General features: G+C 41.1%; 2 protein-coding genes across 4 annotated transcripts in view; one reads left to right on the forward strand and one right to left on the reverse strand.

Moving 5' to 3' along the window:
- Positions 1 to 24,401, forward strand: part of LOC106129546 (tyrosine-protein kinase Abl) — a 31,669-nt gene that overhangs the window by 2,408 nt on the left and 4,860 nt on the right. For 2 of the 3 annotated variants that reach the window (XM_060953490.1, XM_013328142.2), the window contains exons 2-19: positions 1,454 to 1,574; positions 2,081 to 2,193; positions 2,966 to 3,165; positions 3,942 to 4,040; positions 4,726 to 4,974; positions 5,417 to 5,515; positions 8,613 to 8,800; positions 10,819 to 11,095; positions 16,248 to 16,398; positions 17,663 to 17,849; positions 18,121 to 18,200; positions 19,417 to 19,610; positions 19,850 to 20,194; positions 20,892 to 21,125; positions 21,878 to 22,018; positions 22,254 to 22,385; positions 22,760 to 22,934; positions 23,416 to 23,588. In XM_060953490.1, the coding sequence (XP_060809473.1) occupies positions 1,454 to 1,574; positions 2,081 to 2,193; positions 2,966 to 3,165; positions 3,942 to 4,040; positions 4,726 to 4,974; positions 5,417 to 5,515; positions 8,613 to 8,800; positions 10,819 to 11,095; positions 16,248 to 16,398; positions 17,663 to 17,849; positions 18,121 to 18,200; positions 19,417 to 19,610; positions 19,850 to 20,194; positions 20,892 to 21,125; positions 21,878 to 22,018; positions 22,254 to 22,385; positions 22,760 to 22,934; positions 23,416 to 23,588 (3,158 nt within the window). The remainder of the gene's footprint in view (positions 1 to 1,453; positions 1,575 to 2,080; positions 2,194 to 2,965; positions 3,166 to 3,941; positions 4,041 to 4,725; positions 4,975 to 5,416; positions 5,516 to 8,612; positions 8,801 to 10,818; positions 11,096 to 16,247; positions 16,399 to 17,662; positions 17,850 to 18,120; positions 18,201 to 19,416; positions 19,611 to 19,849; positions 20,195 to 20,891; positions 21,126 to 21,877; positions 22,019 to 22,253; positions 22,386 to 22,759; positions 22,935 to 23,415; positions 23,589 to 24,401) is intronic. The other variant, XM_060953491.1, reaches the window with a different exon arrangement.
- On the reverse strand, positions 12,515 to 14,807 carry LOC132903992 (uncharacterized). Its single transcript, XM_060953851.1, has 4 exons — positions 14,716 to 14,807; positions 14,088 to 14,224; positions 13,103 to 13,178; positions 12,515 to 12,720 (listed from the first exon to the last, which is right to left on the reverse strand). Exons 1-4 carry the CDS (start codon positions 14,771 to 14,773, stop codon positions 12,515 to 12,517), a joined length of 477 nt encoding a protein of 158 aa, XP_060809834.1. The 5' UTR covers positions 14,774 to 14,807.

Raw genomic sequence — 24,401 nt, forward strand, 5'->3', positions numbered from 1 at the left:
AAACACTTAAGCCTATAAGAAAGTTCAGGTATCTTATAAAAATTATGCGATATTTCTCCTGTTAACTATAATTAAACATTGTCAAGTGACATATCTGATGGTGGTGCTGGCAGAAAAATGACTAGTTATGCTCTGCAGACTTGCCTAGTTGCAGCTTACATTCCGACAGTAGTTCGAGAAGAGTTGACCTTAGGTAGCCTGTAGAAACTAGAGCCATGGTTGTCACTAGGTTTTATACATATTCTGTACTAAAAAACAAAAGTTACTAAAGTTTTAAAAGAAATTGTGATATACTACTGGGATCCCACCAAATTAATCAATAAAACGGACAATTAAAATTTTTGTGAAAAGCCGTGTGGTTCCCGGCACCAATACAAAAAAGAATAGGACCACTCCATCTCTTTCCCATGGATGTCGTAAAAGGCGACTAAGGGATCGGCTTACAAACTTGGGATTCTTTTTTAGGCGATGGGCTAGCAACCTGTCACTATTTGAATCTCAATTCTATCATTAAGCCAAATAGCTGAACGTGGCCATTCAGTCCTTTCAAGACTGTTGGCTCTGTCTACCCCGCAAGGGATATAGACGTGAACATATGTATGTATGTATGTATGTATGTATTAAAATTTTTAGAGAAGCTAACTTCGTAAGGTCAATGAATTCTTGATATTTATGCAATAATATCACCAGAATAATTGGGTTTTAACTTGAATGTTATTAAAATAAGTATTAAGCTATAGTTTGGGGGAGGTTTGTAAAAATAGCCAATGTTTAGGGTTTGGTTTGGTTTAGATGTGAATGCACTTGACAACAAACTAAAATTGATATGGAAGATGTTAATTTGATAATTTAGATCAATCTTAATTACTTATTTTATTTTTTTGATAATGACTTTATTTTTTTTATATAAAGTTACATGGATCTTAACATTTGTAACCCATAAACCAAGGTACACGTATATAAAGTCGTGATGGCGGACAAGGTACACATACACAAATTTTGGCCATCACATATGTACCTACCACCGCAATCGCTGGGCCATGCGTCAGGCCGCGACCGGCACGGCGTATAAGGAAGGCGCAAGGCGACAATTTGTATATTTACATACAATGATGCCTGATCCTTAGTTTGGCGTCTTCTCTTCCTACCCCGTTTGGGATGCCGATCACGCCGATTTGGTTGCAATTTAAAACAAATATTTGTCTCGCACATGAGACAGTGCTATGGGCAGGCGAAACGTCACTAGCCAAAATGATTACTGAATTGAATTAAGTGATGACAAATAAATTATATATTACCCGTTGCCCGCAACTTTGTTCGCTGTTAACCGAAATCGGTGTCACTGTATAGTACTAAAAAGTTGACCCCTGTATTTCCTCGCAACAGTATCCTCTTGGCACTCAGGTCTTATTATCCCCCTCAATAGCTTTTCTCCTTTTGTCTCGGTTTCCAGAGGCGCTGCTTCAGAGCCGGCCTCTGCCGCACATCCCGGACCTGCCGGACGGCGAGGCGGGGTGCGCGCCCGCCGCTGCGCCCGCGCCGCCAACACCGCAGCCTCTAGATTCGGCCAACAGGTATTGGAGTGATCCACAAAGTATTATAAGAGAATAAGTGTAAGCTTGCGGCTCCTCCCGCCAAAAGAACCGCTAACTTCCCGCGGTATTTCGGGAAATATTCTCTTCGTGCATCCGTAGACCACAAGAACCCACATGCAAAGTTTCAAACCCAAAGAGTTGATGGTTTGGGTTGTGCATTTATGCATTATGATTAGATAGAATGAAGTGAGATTTGTCAAGGATTTGTCTAAGTTCAGTCCTACCTCAATCTTTGCGTCGGGCCGAGGCGTTTGTCTTCCTCGGATGAAACTGATGTACTTTATGATATGCAATAAAGAATTTGAAATTGAAATCGGATGTATCCGAAGAAAAATACAAATCTTTCATTTCGGGAAATCTTAGTAGATTCCTAGACCAATTAAATTACGTCTACATGTTAAATTTAAAAAATCTAGAACCATCAGTTTTAGCTGTGCGCTGATGTGTCAGTCAGCCTTCTTATATGATTGGTTGACTGTTGCCAGATGGACGTCGAAGGAGAACTTGCTGGCGCACCACGAGGAGGACGACCCGCAGCTGTTCGTGGCGCTGTACGACTTCCAGGCGGGCGGCGAGAACCAGCTCAGCCTGAAGAAAGGTCAGAAAATAGAATTTAAGGCCTCACACGTGGCGTCGTTCGACGCGCACCTACCTGTACGATGTACATTACCGCTACATCGACGTTGTGATTGCCATCAGTCAATTTGAGGTCGAATAATAATTAATTAAGGAATTAGGATTGAAATAGTGAGTGGATGCTACCTCCTCGTCTAAAAAATAAATCCCAAGGTTATGAGGCTTTGAATTTTACAAATTGCACATAAGCAGGCCAGCATGGAAGCTTGCTAACATAGTTCACCAATATTGTTTATAAATATAATAACATTTTCTTTGTTCGGTCCAAATGATTTAAATGCTTATTACTTTAGCGATAAGTCCGCCTTTGTCCGCCTCATAGTCTGTTTGTTCCGATTTTTTTTAACCTCTGATTGAAAAAGAGGGTGCATTTTAAGTTTGACGTGCCTGCCTGTCTGTCGTCTGTCTGTGGCATCATAGCTCACAAACGGATGAAGCCAGTTCAATTTAGTTTTGTTTTATTGAAGGCTATTTACGTGCGATCTTGGACATGTTTGATCAAAATCGAATGAGCCGTTTTAAAAGTTGTGGGAGTTGAAACTAGTGCAGGAAGACCGAACGTCGGCGAATATACTCGAGTGAAAGTGCACTAATAGTAAATATCGATGATTTAATCGAGAGTTTTCTTAGCTTAACCCCCGGTGGCAATAGGATTTTATTTTTATTTTTAATCAATTATTGTTCTCTTGGTGCAAGAGTTTATCTATCTATCTATCAATATACGTTGTTCCCAGGCGAGCAAGTCCGCATCATGAGCTACAACAAGAGCGGCGAGTGGTGCGAGGCGCACACGCTGGGCGGCGGCGTGGGCTGGGTGCCCTCCAACTACGTGACGCCGGTCAACTCGCTGGAGAAGCACAGCTGGTACCACGGGCCCATCTCCAGGAACGCCGCCGAGTACCTGCTCAGCTCGGGGATCAATGGCAGCTTCCTGGTAAACATGCTATTATGTATACCTTGTCCAACCATTTATTTCAATTCTGGCAGCTCATTTAGAGTTGTGTTGTATTACCGATGCGATTTTTTGCGACAATCGATTTAACATGAAATTTTTTTCGTTTTCAAAAAAATTATGTACGAATTTGTATTTTAAATTTAAAGTAAGTATTCACAAAGTTTATCTTTAATTCCCGGAAAATTTTAAATTTTAGCATCTATGTTTGTTACATAAGTTTAAGGATTCAATAATTGACAGTAATAAGTCACGAAGAAGTTAAGTTCTTGTTCTATGAAACTGATTAGATACTGATCAAAAATTATTAACACATAATAAAAGCATTTAATGAGTGACAATGTTGGTAGATAAGTGTGATCATACAATCCGAATGTTTTTAAAATAATACAAACATATGGTCACGTATAGACGTGACGTCTACCCTGCAAGGGATCTATATCCCTTGCAGGGATAGATATGCTAGACAGAGCCAACAGTCTTGAAAGACTGAATGGCCACATTCAACTATTTGGTTTAATGATAGAGTTGAGATTCAAAAAGTGACAGGTTGCTAACCCATCGCCTAAAAAAGAATCCCAAGTTTGTAAGCCTATCCCTTAGTCGCCTTTTACGACATCCATGGGAAAGAGATGGAGTGGTCCTATTCTTTTTTGTATTGGTGCTGGGAACCACCACCAAAATAATACAATATTAGATTTTATATTGTATAAATCTGGTTTCTATGTACATATAATGGTTTATGATTCGCGGCGCAGGTTCGCGAGTCCGAGTCGAGCCCCGGACAGCGGAGCATCTCGCTGCGGTTCGAGGGCCGCGTGTACCACTACCGCATCAACGAGGACGCCGACGGCAAGGTACGACCGCTGTTATAAGACATCGTCAGCGGCAATATTCGATGGATGAACTCTCATTGATGACTTTATTACAAAGACATTCAATTTAGAATTAAAAAACAAATGAAATCTTGCTATCTCGCTCGAAATAGCGGACATGTTAGTTCGTGAGTTCAAATGGCGTGCTTTGATTGGCTCAACCGCTCAAACACGCGCTGTACAAAAATTTTAACTTCTGCGCTAGTACATTGGTGTAACTTCTAAAATGGTACCACGATAAGACACTCCAAGGAGAAAACAGACCTATTGAGAAAAGCACATTTAAGATTTGGGAAAACGGTCCGTTTGTGACTTGTTACTTCTGTCCAAGGCCAATAAGTTCATCAAGTTTTATTAAGTTTAGACGCGTAAATAAAAATCAAGAAGTACTTACATATCACTTGTGTACAATTACTCTACTTGCCAAATAGTGTGTATTATTTATGTGAATTATGGACCCGCGTGATATAATAAATGGAATTAACCAAAATTCAAATTCAAAAATGTTATTTATTCTTATGGAATACTTTATATCACTTAGTGATTGTCATATCTTTTGGCTTCACAATGTTTACTGTCGCTTCCAAAGCGTCAGTGCAGAAAAAGGGGTAACAAACTGCACTGCAGCATTTTACTGTCTTGTAATAATCTTACTTCGTCATGTCAGGTGTACGTGACGTCAGAGTCAATGTTCGGCACTTTGGCCGAGCTGGTGCACCACCACTCCATGCTGGGCGACGGGCTCATCACCCAGCTGCTGTACCCGGCTCCCAAGAGGAACAAGCCGACGGTGTTTCCCCTGGCACCGCCTGACCACTGGGAGATAGACCGGACGGATATAGTGATGAAACACAAGCTGGGGGGCGGACAGTACGGAGACGTGTACGAGGCGGTGTGGAAACGATGCAACACCACGGTGAGTGGTTACAGAGATCCCTTTTTCTGAGCAGGAATATGATGGTCTGGAAGACAAGGAAACATATAGGTTACAAATAATATTTTTTTTTGGTTTGCAGTTTAGGAAATTTAATTTCATTATAATTAGGTTGTTTTATTTAGTTTCTTCTTCCTCTTAGTCTTAGTTTCCTACTCCCCATTCTAGAGAGTCTGGTATGCGTCTTTACGATCATGGATCCTGGATTGTGTGAGTCAGGTTTTTACACGAAGCGACTGCCATCTGACCTCCGCAAACTTTGCAGAAGAACCTAACTTATATCGGATCATGGTTACACATTTAGTTGTCTGAATGTGCAGGTTTCCTCACGATGTTTTCCCTCACCAATGAGCGTCGGTTAAGCACTCAAACTAATTTATTTATTTTATGGATGTATGTATTAATTTGAGTATTTCTCCGTCAGGTGGCGGTGAAAACTCTGAAGGACGACACGATGGCGCTAAAGGACTTCCTTGAGGAAGCCGCCATCATGAAGGAGATGCGACACCGGAATTTGGTGCAGGTTAGTTGGTGCCCGTCAATGTTAACGATCTGTTCCGCACGGCACGCGCGAACTACCCAGCCAACACATAAGCCAGATAATAGCGAAAATATACCACAATAAGCAGTGTCAAGCTTTATTAATTATGTATTACAGCTGATGTTATGGCTTAATTTTGAATAAGAGAGTTCTTAAATTAAAATAATGTTGTAAGCTTACTAAATTCTGCATAAAGTTCACGGTATTTTTTCAAGCTGAATAATAATCAAGAGTAGTATCTGCTAAACAAGCGATATTCAAATAAAAGTAATTGAAACAGCTATTATCTGCACATTAGCTGAAATTTTTGCATTGACCTGTATAACATTTTAAAGAAAAGCAGTTAAACAGCAAAACGCTGAATATTAGACGAAATACTTTCTTTAAGTTGTTTAGTGTACGAAATGGTACTAATTTATTCAGATGCTGAATAATTTAGATATTTTCTTCTTTTTACAGCTAACTTCTGCAAAATTGAAAATAAACTCCTTGTTTTACCAAACTTATAGCGCTATAAGCATACAATTGTCTTTATATTAAACTTAAAACAATATCAGTTACAAATGTGGGTATCTTAAGCAGCAAATAACTGATTAGTTGAAGATATCGTATGTTTATATCCAGATATTTCACCATTTTGTGACAAAATCAACAATATGCCTCCTCAGAAAAATAATAACAAAAGAGTAAATGATTCATGGAAAAAAAAAAGAGAACGGGAGGAACAAGAAGAAAATGTTCACGAGAGTATCTGTACAGTAATAGAAAAGAGTTTAACATCTGATACAAATGGGCCCGGGCCAAGTGCGACCAACACAGTTGAAGAGGGTTCTGTACACGATGATTATGCATCACCATCAGGATTAGTGATTCAAACACATAGACTGGGTCCAACTTTAGGTGCAGATAACGACAATACATACATATGTGTGAAAGATATTAAACAAGAGATTTAAATGGAAATATAATTAGGTGCTCTTGGGTGTATTTTGTAACAAGCGCGAAACTTTTGGTTGTAACTACCTACAATTTTAGTTGGTAATATAAACAATTGTCTAACTAAATATTACGCAATGCGTCATTCATAGTAGTACTATAAATACTATAAATACCTACATTAGTATAGGTCCCATCACCCTCAAATATTCATGGATTTATTTTCTATAAAAAAGCACCCTAAAAAGCTGAATAAAAGTATACTGTTTTATGTAATTTAAGACCTTTTGCTGATAAATATATAATTATTGTACTTTAAACCAAATAATTTCTGGATATGTAGTAGTATGTGAACTATTATGCAAAAATAAGCAAAATAATCACTGATATAAACACTTTAATTCAAATTGGCCTTCCGCCATTAACTAATGTTCGACATAAACCTATTTTTATAAATCCTCAACATTTATCTTATGAAACACTTTGTTTAGTGAGTAGGAAACATTATCAGTTATACAAAATTTGATTCTCATTACTTGCTGGGACTGAAATTTGATAAAAAGTAAAGATCATTTAATTTAAATATTATTTCACATTTGTTTACCTTTTAAAATATAGCTTTATCTTGAGGCGCTCAAAAAATGTATAATTATCATGTTGATAATTCACAGTAAAGTGCCATGCGTTTATATAATTCACCTTAAACTTACTTAAAATGTATGAAATCATTTACGCTATTTTATATCGGCGACCATTTACAATATTTTGAACTAAGCGACACAAATTTATCCCGTCACAATAAAAAATACTTTTTACTTGAATAATTTCTTTGTAAAACTACTCCAAAGATCGGAATTTCGTATATCATTTGAATATCTGAACTCACAAATTAACAACTGCATAAAAGATGTATAATTTCTGGACTAAAGAAAAATCAGAATTTATGCAGAAGATATTCAGTGTGTCGTACATTTATTCAGCTGCTATGTGGCCATTAATCAACTGTTAACCAAATTGAAGCAAGATATTTTGTGCCCAAATTGCTTGAATATCACCTGTATAAGCGCTTACACAGAAGTTATACAAATACTTTATCCAGCTTAAAGTTAAAAGATTGCTTTTACGCAAAATTTATACAGCTATACTGTGTTGGCTGGGTATTGCTGTTTCGCTTTACGTTATGACGTGAAGCGGGACAGCGATAGTTTGTCGCGCTATAGAAACGGCGTCATAGGCGACGGGTTTTCACACGAAACTACTCCCGTCTGACCTCCGCAACTTTTGCGTGGGTACCTACCACAAATCGTGGTTGCACATCTGCCTAAATGTGAAAGTTAATGTACGATGATTTATTTTAAACTTTGCGTTGCATTCTTCTATTTATAAATAAAACAGGTATTAATCGCGCACGTGACTAACTTTTATTTGCTTTGGACATTTCGAATCGTGTTACAATCGTGGTCGTAAATAGTACAATGTGCTATGTCAAGTACTGATTTTCGTTTATTCTTCTCGTCATGGGTTGCCTCAGCCATGGTTGAATGACACCAACAGCATAATGATTGTAATAACGGTGAGGCTGTGTCCCGAAACACTTTATTAAATCCTACCTAAATCATACACCCTGTGGTTCCCGGCACAAATATTAAAAAGAATAGGATATATATATAATAGTATACCGATACTAACCGTAGTTTGCTGATTACCACAATATTAGTTGGGACATATACAGGATAAATCACATAAATTGAGCCCTAAATTATGCTTAAGACATGGTGTACTAATTCAACGATACTATAAATTTATAATATAAACTAGAATAAACAACATTCAAAACCAACGCTGATGAGAAATTCTTTAACCATCATGACCTGACCGGGGTTCGAACCTTTTCGGTTCACAAGCATTAACACGTACCATTTTTATTAATTATTATGGGACATTCCAAACATAATAGTCATATCTGTTGGTTTCATAACAAACAAATTGCTTAAAACTAAGTTTACCGCCGCTTCCAAAGCGTCAGTGCAGAAACGGCGGTAACAAACTGCACTGCAGCGTTCGTCAACTTCACAATAACGAAACTCAGAACTAGAATAGTAAATGTGAATACATAGTTGTGATTAAACCGTTTCGCTGTCAGCTCCTGGGCGTGTGCACCCGCGAGCCGCCGTTCTACATCATCACGGAGTTCATGTCGCGCGGGAACCTGCTGGACTACCTGCGCGCCGCCGCGCACAGCTCGCCGCCCGACGCCGTCGTGCTCATGTACATGGCCACGCAGATCGCCTCCGGGATGAGCTACCTCGAAAGCAGGTCGTTTATACACAGGTAATGTTACGGTTCTGAATGAGATAGTCTCTTTAACTTTGATGTCGCGAATGCGATGTAGTATGAGAAAGGGTTATGAAGTTGGGATGCTAGCGACCTGTCTCTATCTGAATCTTAATTTTATTAAGACAAATTTATTAAGGTATTTGTACAACAAACACAATTCGAAAGAAGAAATCTTTTTTTACTTGAATATGGTAACAATAATAAAATGGTGTTCCTGAAAGCCACGCTGTCTTTCAATCTCTTTCGAGTTGCTGAGAATATGGGAATGAACACAGACGTATGTACGCGTGAAAAACTATCGCGTACTCTCTGGGGAGTAGACATACGAAGAAACAGAAAAAATCGGGGGAAAAAGGACATTCAGGGAATGCACGTCCATGAAAATGGACTCAATGAACCGACTGGACATTCCGGTAATAAGGCCTTACGTGCGCGAGGGTCACGTTTACCAGCTTCAACCAATTATAATAGTCTTATTCTGATTTCTATACTGCTAATGTTTATATATAAAGCCACCAACACTCACTGATTAAGAAATCTCAAAAACTAGTGAGATAAAATGTGCCAGGAAAGTACATTGTAACTAGGAAACGTCCGCTAAGGAAGGGTTTGTGGAAATTCTATTCCTAAGGGAGTGAAACAGGGCTAGCAAGTTTAAATGAAACTTCGTCATTTTTTGAACACATGACCTCTGGGATGTTGGTTTCTTATGAGGTAAAAAGGTTCACTAACACAGTATGTCCTAAAATTCCCGCGGGAACGGGAATTAATAGGATTTTGTAATTTACGCGTTTATTTACAAGTTATAATATTTGAATCACAAACAAATTATGATTATTCAATCGTCACGATAACACGAGAGGCGTGTGTTTGGCTGGTCCGCCGGATCTCAGATCTAGTTTCTATAACAACAGTCCCACGGCTTGTTGACAAAAGCGGCGGCCTCGACGCGGGGCGCCGGTTCGATCCCGGATAATAATAACATTGGTTTCATATTCCTATGTTGTTTCCATTCAGTGCACGTTGTTTGAAAAACGAAAATACACTGAAACTTTAGCCACGTGAAATTTATAGGGTGTGGTGATTTATGTGGGTCTCTCTATTAGCATAAAAATGAAGCCATAGTGTAATGTAGCATACAGTGTTATGGCATAATGATTTTTAAGCAATTTTTATTTCGTTAATGGTTCACATATAATTATTTAAAGTAGGTATGACTAACTCAAAAGTGAATAATGTCAAATTTGAACGTATACCAAAAATCAATTATGCCTTAGACCCATTATGTCAAATATTTCATGCCAAAAAAAGATAAAGAAAAAAACATTTGCAAAAAGTGGCCCCTTTTAATATATACAGCTGAACGTGGTCTTTATTGAAAGTGTTGGCTTTGTTTGCCTCGTACGGGATAAAGACGTGATTATTGTATATATACATATATATATATATATATGTATACTTATACCTGTGATAACTGGGGTCCTAGAGCGATTGTGCTCACTTTCCCATTTGTTATCGATGAAAAAACAACTTTCAGAAGATATCCTTAGAATTTTTTTTTTGCATAAAGTACGGAAAATTGAAATCTCCATTATATGAAGTTGTTTAAAAATTTACACAAAATAAACTTTCTTCTGAATTAAAATAATAAAAATGTTGTGAGCTATTAAAATCGATTCAATATTTGACAGTAATAACGTGTTGAATAACTTTTGGAAATGCACTAACAATGAGATAACTTCCGTTCTACGTAACCGAATATAGATGAAAAGCTATCATAAGGAATATAAAAATTTACAACATTTAAGCATTTAATGATATGACTGAATCTGAACGTTTTTATCGACATACCTATAAAAAGTTGATTTTCACGATATGTTAAACGTTTACATACAACGTAACCTCAGCGGTAGCTGACAAGGTATATCATAACCTGCGTATTGTTTAATTCAATTATTATTTTACACGTACATAAAACACAAATAAAGTTAAAGAAGAATATTGTTTTGCAGAGACCTAGCGGCCCGCAACTGCCTGGTGGGCGAGAACCACCTGGTGAAGGTGGCGGACTTCGGGCTGGCGCGGCTGATGCGCGACGACACGTACACGGCGCACGCGGGCGCCAAGTTCCCCATCAAGTGGACGGCGCCCGAGGGGCTCGCCTACAACACCTTCAGCACCAAGTCCGACGTGTGGGCCTTCGGCATTCTGCTCTGGGAGATCGCCACCTACGGCATGAGCCCCTACCCGGGCGTCGACCTCGCCGACGTCTACCACATGCTCGAGAAGGTTCGTTGCGACTCGCGGACATTACAATTGTTTAGTGTTTTGAGTTAATTTTATGATGTCTTATGTTCAATCAATTTATTTAAAAAAAAACAATGATCGTTACTAATGAACTGTCTAGTGACATTGATTAAGGAATATTGATAAGTTACAACGTTACACAGTCTTATTTTAATTTATTGAGAAAACTGAACTGAAGGAACGATAAAAAAAATATATACATGTAATAAAACTGTAACTAATCATAATCTTACAATTTTATTACTTTTTAAGACCAATAGAAGCCTAAAAATGAGATTTTATTAAATTTATATCTGTTTGTATCTTTGTAATCGCGTCACGGGAAAACTATTAGTCCGATTTGAATGCAGTAGTTTCAGATGTGTTAGGGTTGGTCCAACGTCAAAACTGGCCGATACAGTTGCGTTGTGTTTGATGTTTCGTGAAAATCAGTTCATACGTCGTCTTAAATATTTACATAAATATATTCAGCTGTTTGGCTTAATGATAAAATTGTGATTCGAATAGGGACAGTTGCTAGCTCATCGCCTAAAAGAAGAATCCCAAGGTTATAAGTATCCAATAATCATAGTATCAATAATACAATACTAATATTATGTCAAGTAATGTACAAAGTAATAAAATCATTAAAAATAGGTAAAATAAAAACAAAAGTGACCGTCAAATCTTATCCAATTTCTATTTATTTAATCCTGGACTTGCAATGTCTAGATGAGATATTGATGGTCATATAAACACACGGGTCATGGGCTGGACGAAATAACAACATCGGTAATGAAACATCTTAAGTTTATTAAAATAATCGAAATATAAAAACAAGATGGCGTGAACAAGCGCACTACTAACGCCGGGTTAGTCTCCAAACATCGCACAGTACTACAACTAGAGTTTGCATTCGATCGCGTCGTGACGAGACGCCGGCCCGCGGTGGGAACTACTCTTTACAGCCCTACGCTCCAATAAATCGAAAATACAGATTCTCCTCGCATCGTGAAGGCTACTAACCATTTATAATTATGCACAGGTTTTAATAACATTTATTCAAATGCTGTTTCTTTTTTTGGAGTATTAGTGTCTCATGTTGTAAACATTGTAATTATGGTTTTGAATGATACAAAATTAACGGCATTAAATCAAAAGCTGTGATTTTTCATCAAACTGTTGCGTGGTACGTCGCTTTTTAGTTTTACATGTATCCAAATTGAACTGCTTATGTTTATTTGGATCACTAGTGTGTTATACGTCGTGCAAGCATCTGAGGTGTAAACGACTTGTGCATGTAGGCTTCAATTTAAATCTTTTTGCTAATGGTGTCGCTCGAGATGCGAGCACTGTTATTGTGTCGGCTGGTCGCCTCCCGGATCCGCGGAGCGCGCAGTCCCGCTGCGGATCAGCGCGCGGCTAGCACCGCGAGGCGTCGATGCACAGGTGCTTGCGGCACAGCTGGCAGTGCGGCCGCGTCACGGCGATGCGCGAGAAGATCTCCGACGCCGACAGCTCCTTGCTGAGCTTGCTGCACATGCTGTACGACACCGTCTTCTTGGAGAAGTCCTTGGCGGGGACGCAGGTGCGAGCTCGCACCGGCCCGATCTCCTGGCCCGTCTCCACTGCAACCAATTGAAGGAAAATAGTCGCACGGACTTGGTTTTGACCCGGCCTTTGACGACAGTTGACTTTGACGTTCAACCGGGAACAATGGTTATATAACCGAAACCGACCTTAGAATCGTGCGATTGAATTTATCCGAGTTATTGCTGAACTGTCACTATTGTTTTCGTAGATAAAAGACAATAGTGAATAGCCGGGTGAGGAGCAATGTTTAACTTGAATAACTTTATACAAAACAGAGGTTTAAAAAAGGTCTAGTTTCTCACGCTGCTATGCACTAGACATTTAAATCGGTCCAACACATTTTGTTTTTTTTTTATCATTTTCTGTTGGTGTTGAAATCGGACTTAATTAGAAATATTGTTACATAAAGCGGCTCACCCAGCTTGGCGGACTCGGACGTGATGACGATGCACAGGAACGCCATCCCCGGAATGTAGCAGTCGATGTTGGGGACCTGCAATAGATCGCGAACGGTTACGTGCCTTACAGTCCGCGACATTCTGAAACATTGCTATATTAATAGAACTGTCAAAACTCTCTTGAATACGGCATTTATTTATTTGCAAAAGTAAAAAATTACAAATAATATCAGATGGACTCGCGAGCTGGCACTATCTGAATCTCTGCTCTATCATTAATTGAACGTCTTTTAGAGACCTGCTCCGATCACGACTTTATGTAGAAAAAGCTAATTTTTAGTGTGTAGCATGCAAATATAAAGAAAATTATACTATGAGTGTGGAAAAAGCGGGACAGGCCTATCGTAATTCTGTCGGTTAACAATTAAAGCGTCATAAAATAACAAATTTAAACGTACCGTTGCGCGTACGACGCGAATAATTCACTGTTTAAGTAATGGTTGTTTTGGCGTCTAAAGCATAACAATGTTTGCGGAACAACAACAAGGTTATATAAGCTGTTACGATCATGATACCCATGTAGCCAGACCCTCGCGTGTATTTCGGGTAGCAAAACAGGGGATATTTTCAAATATAAATATTAAAACAATAAGTCGAAAGTAAATATTGGATAGGTAACTAATAATAGTAACAAAAAAAAAATTCAGATAAGATCAAGTTAGTTAGCGGGATAAATCTTGGGTTTTCATATTAATGGGTAAACCAGTGGTATCTAGCTGCTTGTATGTCTGGTCTGAAGATAAAATATAGTGCGTGCTGATTGTCAAGGTCTCTTTAAAGGAAATCTGAAAACTATACTCTTCTTTATGGCAGTCTTGTCACTGTCTGACTCACTTCCATGTGGACATAAATTTGGACGAAGCGAAAGAACGCAGAGAAATGACATGTAATCTCTGCCTACCCCTCCGCGAAAGCGGCATGATTACACATGGTGCAGTTCATACCGTGATATTGGCGAAATCTGGGTGTTCGGGGTCCCAGCAGCCGGGGTGGTCGAAGGACAAGCAGTTGTAGCACTGCAGCCCCTTGGTGCTGCTCGTCGCAAACTTCTTCGGCTTCGCCTTCTTGTGTTTGCCTGCCCCTGGACACACATTGTGTATTAACTTTACGATACCATCAAAAATACAGGTTGAGAACAGTGATGCACCATTAGACAATGTCTGCAAACAACTTTGTCAAATTAAATCTAAAAGTTCCGAATCGCCACTGGTTCAAGTACACGAATTATGTTTTGTACAAAATTAACGGCATAAACAATGGACACAACTTTACAAACGAATTACACCCTACAACGCACACACTAAATATATACCTTTAACATGATTTGTTCAGGTTTTAAGAGATTTTGCGATCTATAATTAGCAATTTCAAGACTTACGTACACACGGCTCAGGAGATACCTGGACCATCTCTCATACACCAATCAGGGCGAGGGGGCACAACTAACTTCTAAGCCTACCGTACTCCGCCCGGAGATCATGGACCACTCGCCAAAGGGGTTCAATGCTGACAGATGTACGCCGCCAAAAAAGACGATGATTGATAGGATTAACCACGATTCCTCCCACTTACCTAATGCCACGACGGAGAAGATGAGCAGGTACACGGTTACGGCGTTGACTAAAGCCATTGCGGTGTGCGACTGTGGCGTGTGGAGGCGTCGGCGGCTGGCGGCCAATGAGGCTGTGCCCGCCGCGCCCGCCATTTATACCGCGCGCCCGCCGCCGGCTACAGCGGGATGCCGCGGTCTCTCGCCGAACAAATACATATGTAGCTTACAATGTGTGTATATTATATTAGTTGGGATTATACGGGGTCACTTGTACTTTTTATAGTACTCAAACATGGGTACAAACATTTATTTATTTATATTTTTTGTACAAAATAAGCAATACCTTTTGTATTGTATTTAAAAAAAATACGGACTTAAGTCACGTGGCATTCTCTCTACCAATCTGCAAGCGTTTACCCAAAAGTCTTAATTACTTAAATTTTTGTCAAAGTCAGTACAGTGGCCGTGAACGCGTGACAGACATTAGATATCTGGGGGCACGGCAGTGTCCTGGTCAAGTCGAGCAAAAAAAAGCGGTACGGCCGTACCATTCTTTACTCGAAGAAATTAAGGCTATTTTCGATCCCCTATAATTTAGTTGTGGATAAAACCTGAATAGAAAATACAACAGCTTGTTTTCGAGACCAGGGTTTCAATTGCGTGAGGCGCGATAGACTAAAGAATCTAATATAATTGTAATATTCATTGTGTTTTCATGCGATATCCAAGTCGATCTATTTGTTTAAAGCGTAAAATATTTTTAATATTGGCTTGATAATAACTTATGTAATAACTTAAGATAGAAGGTCCTTTAAGTAGAGACTAAATAGATTAACCGACTTGGTATTACATGGATCTCACAACTTTTTATGGTAGAAATGCTGAGCTTGGAGTCTTGGAGTTTTATACAGGTGTTTTTGATGGCATCTTCTTTTCCATTTATAACATTAGTACGGACATTAGAATTGAGAACCGCCTGTACGCAGGGGCAAGGCGCGGTCGCGTATGTTTTTGTTTTGGTTGACACCGGCGCGAGTGGCACAGTAATTGGCCAGCTATTTGTGTACAAACACGAGGTTGATGCGGCGGCGGGAATGCGGGGACGGCGGCCTGCGACCTGCTCATTGTTCCCGGCCGTGGGCTCGCCACACACTAATGTTTCTCATTATTTTTATCAATTATTTTGTTTATATGAACGTCTAATAGTACGAGTACAAACATGGCAAGCAATATATAGTATGATCTGTCATTGTATACTAGACTACTGCCGGCGTAAAGTTAAAAAAATCCGTTCATATCCCTTTGCGCGGGAATTCTGGGAGATCCTTGTTAGGATACCCCTAGTCCAAATAAAACACCTTGATGTTTTCTTAATTGAGTTCTGTATTACTCACGCCCTATTCTTAAAAGGGCTGCCTATACACGATTACGACGAAGCCATACCATCGCCGTATGGTCGCCCTAAACTGTTATACCTTCTTCCGGAAAGTACTGGCACTGTCGGCGTGCAAGCCGTTATTGTTTTTTTATAATGTAAGTTCTTCTCCCCCAGGGCTACCGCATGGAGTGCCCCCCGGGCTGCCCCGCGGCGGTGTACGAGCTGATGCGCGGCTGCTGGCAGTGGGCGCCGCAGGACCGGCCCAGCTTCCGCGACATCCACCACGCGCTCGAGCACATGTTCCAGGACAACTCCATCACCGAGGGTGACTATAGCCACACTCTTTTATTGCCTGCCTTAGCATGTTTCAAATACTTATTCATATATTACTTTAACGGTAAGACAAAATTTCTAACTTGGGGGTTCTTCGCGAAATGAACTAAAAATTACAGCTTATGAACGCCATTAAGCAAACAAAGTTTGACTACTAACATCTAAGTATGCTGCCCACCCGGTTCCAGGATTTTACCTTTCACTACCCAAAGGTTGGCTGGAAGAGATTGCTTAGGGATAAGTACGCCTTTGCTCAACATATTCATAATGTATGTTTCTACTACATACATATGTATTTTTTTAAGGACAATAAAGATAATTTGTGTTTGTACTTTGGTCATATTATGCGAAACTCAAAGTACAGGATTTTGCAACAGCTCATACAAGGCTCAATCTTTGGGAAAAGGAGCGTGGGGAAAACCAATTTTTTTTAATAAAATTTTTATTTTGCGTTTGAAGGCCGAGACACGCATCAAGAAAAAGAACAATTTACTGCTGTAACTTCTTGTAGTTTTTGTTTTTATTTGAATAAAGAACGGAAATAAAAAATATTACAGGAGAGGTTGCTTTCACATACATTCTTCGAGATTTTCTTCTTTTGAATAGAGAATATGTAAACTGTGGATTGTCAAGTAATGTAAAGACAATATGTTGGTGGACTGCATCAATCCACGACTCTCTCGTCCTTCATTACACTGCCTAGGATACAAAATTCGGGAAAATATAACACCAGAAGTGGTAAATACTGGTGAATGTGACGTCGTAGCTGATGATAAGTTGACACCATAAGTCTTCACCTTTCATCTCAGGTACGACAAACAGTGGGCGGTGCAGGACACATATAGTTTCAAGTACAATATGGTATTTCCGTTACATTTATGATGATGATGCACCGTGACCCAAGTAAAAGAACAAGATGGGAACACGACTGCAGTTGGGCCGCGGACACACGGGAAACGGATCATAATTGAGCTTCGATCGAGGTTGTCTGTTCATACATTTTCGTATTTTATGTGAATTTCCCACGGAAGATCTCATTGAACAAGTTTATTGAAAACAATATGTCCGAGGTGATAGGTGAATAATAAAACAATGATGAATGACTGGAATTTGATTTGAATACGAAAACAAACTTTAGAGAGTACCGCTATTTTTTTTTTTTGCATCTTACTGATTGGCCTGCGTCTTGGATGTTTACCTATTGAAGTATTAATAATAACATTTTTTTAAATAGATTAATTTACAAATCGTTACAGAAGTAGAGAAGCAGCTCCTAGAGACGGGCGGGGGTGCGGGCAGCGGCAGCGGGGGCACGCCGCAGATGTCTCTGAAGAAGGGCGGCGCGGCGGCGGGGGCGGGCGCGGGCGGCGAGCGCGCCGTGCAGATGAGGAGGCCCACCAACAGGCGCGGCAAACAGGCGCCCACGCCGCCTAAGAGGACTAGGTACGGTAACTTGTTCTCGTCGAGGTGTTAATGAACAATGATTTCACATTGACACAGTAGTTCTCCCGGGTTCGAATCCCGGCCAGGGCATGATGAGAAACGGACTTTCTCTGATTGGCTTGGGTCTTGGATGATTATAAGTATTAGTTATACAATATAGTTAGTATTGCGTTACACAAGCATCGAAGTTCCTTCGAGGCTTGTGTTATGAGACCGTGTATTTCGTCCCGTATTCATTTACTATTTACATTGAATGGTATTGTCGTTCCAGCTTGTTGTCGTCGTGCAGCTCGTTCCGCGAGTCGCAGTACGCGCCCGATGAGCACGAGGACTCGCTCTCCTCCCTAAACGGTCAGAACATATTGATTAAAATTTATATATTTATTTATTTGCATAATAAAATTGTGGTAAATTCACTACATAGTGTTTAGTATAGTCCTGCACCGCGTCTGTCCCTATGTATGTATGCATGCTTAGATCTTTAAAACTACACAACGGATTTTGATGCAATTTTTTTTATAGATTGAATGATTCAAGAGGACGGTTTATATGTAAAAATGCTATCCGTGTGAAGCTGGGCGGCTAGTTATATCCTAGGTTGCGAAGAAGCGCAACTTTATAAGGGCTCGCGATATTTTCGAAATAAATATATTTTTTTTTATTGATATGTATTACTGACATGGGTAGTTTTTATACACAAACAATCAGTCAATCTGTTGAGTGTACCACAAACATGTATTAGCCAGTAGGATAGTGTTATGAGTTAATAATTTAATAATAATAAAAAGTCCGTGCGTTCGTGTGCTTACGAGTGCGTTCGTGTGCTCACGAGAACGTTCGTGTACCTACGAATGCGTTCGTGTGCCAATGAGTGCGTTCGTGTACTTATGAGTGTGCTTACAAGTGCGTTCGTGTACCAATGAGTGTGTTCGTGTACCTATGAGTGCGTTCGTGTACTTATGAGTGTGCTTACAAGTGCGTTCGTGTACCAATGAGTGTGTTCGTGTACCTATGAGTGCGTTCGTGTACTTATGAGTGTGCTTACAAGTGCGTTCGTGTACCTTTGAGTGTGTTCGTGTACTTATGAGTGTGCTTACAAGTGTGTACGTGTACCTATGAGTGCGTTCGTGTATCTATGAGTGCGTTCGTATACCTACGAGTGCGTTCGTGTACTTATGAAGTGTGTTCGTGTACCTATGAGTGCGTTCGTGAACTTATGAGTGTGTTCGTGTGCCTACGAGTGCGTTCGTGTGCCTACGAGTGCGTTCGTGTGCGTATGAGCGCGTTCGTGTACTTACGAGTGCGTTCGTGTACCTACGAGTACTTCATGTACACACGAGTTCGATCGTGTATGTACAGTACGTAATGTACAGAAACGAACGCACCGGTTAGTTTCTGTACGAGTGCTATAAGCCATCGCAAGCGTTCATGCTATTTTCCAGCAATAATAAATTGTGGTACTTCTCCTAAATTGTGTTTTCACAAAATATAAAAGAGGCCATAAGTTAACACGAGATTATTTGGACACAGAATAGGTTAATATTATAATGAACATCGCAATTCGCAGGTGGTGGGGGGCGCGCGGCGGCGGGTGGGGGGTGTCGCGAGGCGTCGCCGGAGCACACGCCGGACACGGACGAGTCGTGCGAGCGGGAGCGCACGCGCAACAAGCGGCGGCAGGCGCGCGCGCCGCTCACCGTGGCCGCGCTCGAGGTGCATAACGTGAAGAGGGCGATCAACAGATACGGCACGCTGCCGAAGGTGACCTCTTTCACATTACTATCGTTTTGATAAACATCATGCCGTGTACAATAATAGGATCACTGTCTTTTTCCCATTCCCAAAAAAACAAACAGTCTGAAGATTTGTTTGTTTTTTTTGAACGCGTTAATCTCTGGAACTACTTACCTTACTTACTTATATTTAAATAACCAAATCGTACGGTAAGAACAACTATATTACCTGGAACTGATTCAGATCGTTTATTTTTCTTTACAAAGGGCGCGCGCATCGGCGCCTACCTGGAGTCGTTGCGGCAAAGCGGCTCGTCCACGTCCGGCAGCGGCGGCGGGGGTGGCGCGGGCGGGGGCGCGGGGGAGGAGGCGCGCTGCCTGTCGCCGCGGCCGTCGCGCGGCGCCCCGCACATGATCCGCTCCAACTCGTCGGGCGGCGTGACGGCGCCCGCGTCGCCGCGCGCCCCGCTGCGCTCGTTCGCCGGCAGCCCCGCCAAGCCCCGCCCGCGCCTCGCCGAGCTCGAGTTCCCCCCGCCGCCCCCGGACCTGCCCCCGCCGCCTGAGGAGCCCCAGCCGCCGCCCCCGCCGCCCGAATCTACTTCCACTAATGAGGTAAAATATTGAATAACTTAATACTTAACATGTTTTATAACATTTACTGTCCACATTACTGAAACATTGTTAAAAACATGTTATGTCATATAATTTGTGCGCACCGTAAAAAATCACAGAACAGTTATTGGATTCAAAAAAAAATATACAATAAAACGGACTTACCAAAGCTATTTGAATTTGAGTTAACCTTAGTGATATTTTGACGGCCTCTGTGGTGCAGCGTTAGTGCGCTTATCTGTGACAACGGAGGTTCGAATCCCGGCTAGAGTATGATGAGAAACGGACTTTTTCTAATTGAGTTGGATTTTTGATATTTATCTATATAAGTATCACTACATAGTATAAAACAAAGTCGCTATTTTAGTCTGTTTGTCTGTATGCTTAAATCTTTAAAATTACGCAACGGATTTTGATGCGGTTTTTTGTAACAGGTAGAGTGATTCAAGAGGAAGGTTTTTATGTATAATTTTTTCCGAATTTTGCACCCGTGCGAAGCCGGGGCGGGTCGCTAGTTTATTATAAAATAAAGTGTCTTTGGGTTAGTAAATCGTAACACAAGTTTCGAACTTACTTCGAGGCTAGCTCAATCTGTGTAATTTGTCCCGCATATATTTATTAATTTATATGAGATGCCAGCTAACTCCTCCTATGCTGCCCCGTGCTATGTCAGCTGAAGTAGTTTAAATACTTACAGGACCGCGACTCCCTGGAGCGGCTCGCGAAGCAATCTATGAAAGAGATGTTGGAGCTGAAACTAGTGGCTGAGATCAAGGAGCGGGCGGACAAGAAGAAGCAGTCGCTGCAGGAGTCCCCGCCGCCCGCCGCCGCGCCCGCCCCCGCCCCCGCGCCCGCCCACCACGACCCCGCCACCAGGCTGGTGTGCGAGCTGTCCGCCAGCCTCAACATGGAGCCCCGGCACAGCGACAAGGTCTGCACACTGACACCCGGCAGGCACGTGACTATACTGACTGTGACACCTGACTGACACGTGACTATATACTGACAACTTTACGTGCACGTGATGCTACACTAACCCCACACGCGTGAGTGTTTACCGACACGTTAGATACTCCTGACTGTACTGACACGATACATTATACGCTGCTCTGTATACTGACACGATACAGACATAAAATCCGCTTTAAAACAATGAAATTATTCGTTCTCAAAACGTTTTAAGCTTGTGCTAAGTTCTGGTAAACCCATTTTCACTAAAATAAGTTCCCAACAATTACCGAATGAGGAAATTTAATGTGGTTTCCGGCAATTTAGAACAGAACCACTCCATATCTTTTCCATGGATGTCGTAAAAGTCGACAAAGGGATAGTTTTATAAACTTGGAATTCCTCTTGTAGGCAGGCTAGCAATTTATCACTACTTGAATCTTAATTTCATCATGAAGCCATACAGCTTAGCGTGGCCTTACAGTTTTTTCGAAACTGTTGGCCCTGTCTACCGCGTAAGGGATATAGACGTGACAATATGAATGTATGTACGTATTTAAAAGTTGACTTTCACGAAACGTTAAAATAATACGTGTCTTTACACGTATTATTTTAACGTTTTGTGAAAGTCTGTCTGCAGGCTTTCCTGCAGCGGTAGCTTCGTAATTAAAATAGCTGGTATACGTATCAGGTAACCCATTGTAGGCACGTGTGGATACAATGTGTGTTCTTCAGGGTGACGGGGAGGTCGGCAGCAGCCAGACGGTGTCGCCGATAGACCTGAAGGCGGGGCTGCGGAAGACGGCGTTCGTAGGCGCCGAGCACAGGCGCCCCGACGACAAGGCCGCCACCGACTTCAAGGCGCAGCTCAAGAAGGTATCACATTAGGATACGGCCACTACATCTTTCCCACGGATGTCGTAAAAGACGACTGAGGGTATAGGCGCACATTCATGCATGCTTTCACTGCTGATCTAGTAACTTAAGTTAATAATAAGACACTAAATGAGCTGTCACAATTTTTGGGGATGTACCTTATAAAGTTTACCGATCAATATACTTTGATTTTTATAAATAGGTTAATTGAATGGTTCAATCGTTGTCGCGCCAGGTGGAGAGCAGCAAGAAGGGCGCGAGCAAGGAGGCGGAGGAGAGCGGGCGCGTCATCATAGACCTGAAGGCGAGGCTGCGGCGCGTGGACGCCGGCGCCGCCAACGGCGCGCTGCGGGGCGCCAGCGAACAGGTGGCTGAGCGACGCCTTTTTTATATTGTGCATTCGTTTATTTTGATTTTGACAGGCCCTGTTGCTGGAGTTACGTTCGGTTCTGCTCGTTTTGTACAAATATTTTTTTAAATATCTGTGATCATCAATCAGTTACGTAGAACGGAGCGTAACTCGTTGCTAGTGCTTGACAAATGTTATTAATGCATGCAAAATATTGAGGCTAAAATCTATATATTATATATTTTTGAATCAAACTGATTGGTGACTGATTTAAATAAATATGTACATAAAATCAAGCGTCACCCCACCTGGCGGAGGAGCTACCCGTGGTGGCGGTTGAGCCCGAATCAACGCTCCCGCTACTGCTGTGTGATGTAACAACATCGTTTCAGAGTTCCCCCGAGGACAGCAAGAGGAGTGAGGAGAGCGCTGAGGCGGGGGGAGGCGGCGGGGGCGGCGAGGAGGAGGACAAGAGGCGGAGCACGGGCAGCATCAGCAGCCTGAAGAAGCTGTGGGAGCGGGACGGCGACACCTCGCCCGAAGACAACGCCAGGAATGCGCACTCGGGTACGTTTTCAACAGTCTTAAAAAAACTGACAGGTCTCATTAACTTGTTTCGCTTTATGATAGAATTGAGATTCAAATATTTCCGTAAAAGAACATATAAGCACCATTTAAGAAATACTAATAAAATAAAACTAATCACACCCCGAACCAACTACGGTAAGAGAAACATATTGTATGAAGGGGCGCAAATGTACAACACACTGCCAAATGAATCGAAAGAATGCAGATCTTGAACAAGTTTAAAATTATTATTGTGACAACTGTGCCTATTTAAAAATTTAACACTGCTTAAATGCATTATTTATTTACTATGATTTGTATTAGTTTAAGGTTCATTGTAAGTGAATTCATTTTTTTCTTTAAACATCTTTATTTACTCATAAGAGTCAATAAAGATCTCTACATATATGTATGTATTCTATTTAATTAGTTAGATATTTTCGGTTATAATATGTTGACAATTGGCATTGTGTGCAAGTAGTAGGTGGCGCTGGCGTCGGGCGCAGCGGCAGCGTGAACTGCCGCGAGCAGAAGCCGGCGGTGCCCAGCAAGCCGGCCGGCAAGGGCAAGCTGAAGGGCATCTACGCCACGCCCGTCGCCGACGACGACCCCATGGCGCAGCTGCGGGCGGCGCTGCTGCTCTGCACTAACGAGGTATCTAAAATATATGGTTATTCGATTACACCACGCGAATTAATTTGAATTTACCACGAGTGTGTGTGATAGAATGTATAAACAGGCTCAAATTCACAATATTTATTCATTATTGTGAGACTTTTCTAATATAATTTAATAATTGTTATAATATTTTGTTTTCATAATATTGGTTGACTTCAAATAAATTAGTTAAAACTAAGTTTACTGCTGCTTTCAAAGCGTCAGTGCAGTAGAAGCAGTAACAAACTGCACTGCAGCATTTTCATTTTACAACTATCCAGACTTAGAACTGAAATATGTAGCCGGCAGCTGCACCAGTCCTATAAACTGTTTAGTGATGTCCAAGGAAATAAATGAAATAGTTCAATAAAGAGATTTAAGTAAATGAAATAATGAGAAAAGAGAATAAAGCTCGTCTGGCGAGTAGACGACCAATAGTGTTTCGTTTTTTAAAGGGATTCTGTTTCCTTTCTTGTGTGTCCTTGTCTTGTATTGTGGCCATGTGTGTGATGTGAATAAATGCCTGCGGAGTTGTATTTCTGAATATTGAGACGTGTGGTCATGTGGAGAGGATGAATGAAAGCAGGTCGACTAAGCAGGTATACAAGGATAGTGTGGAGGAAAAGGTCGGAGTGGGAAGGTCTAGACGAACGTATCTTGATCAAATTAAAGACGTCCTGGCAAAGGGTCAAGTTGAGAGTACCCGAAACCGCCGAGCTTGCATTAAGAGAGTTATGAATGTGGATGAAGCGAAGGAAGTATGCACGATTTCCATGGCAAGTGGAAAGATATAGTCTCTGGCTACCCCTG

Source organism: Amyelois transitella, chromosome Z, assembly GCF_032362555.1.
Source record: "Amyelois transitella isolate CPQ chromosome Z, ilAmyTran1.1, whole genome shotgun sequence".
NCBI lineage: Eukaryota > Metazoa > Arthropoda > Insecta > Lepidoptera > Pyralidae > Amyelois > Amyelois transitella.

Coding starts and splice junctions, on each gene's coding strand:
- LOC132903992 (XM_060953851.1), bottom strand. CDS start 14,773: ATGGCTTTAGTCAACGCCGTAACCGTGTACCTGCTCATCTTCTCCGTC. Junction 14,225..14,715: donor CTTCTCCGTCGTGGCATTAG/GTAAGTGGGAGG, acceptor ATGTGTGTCCAG/GGGCAGGCAAACACAAGAAG. Junction 13,179..14,087: donor CAGATTTCGCCAATATCACG/GTATGAACTGCA, acceptor GATCTATTGCAG/GTCCCCAACATCGACTGCTA.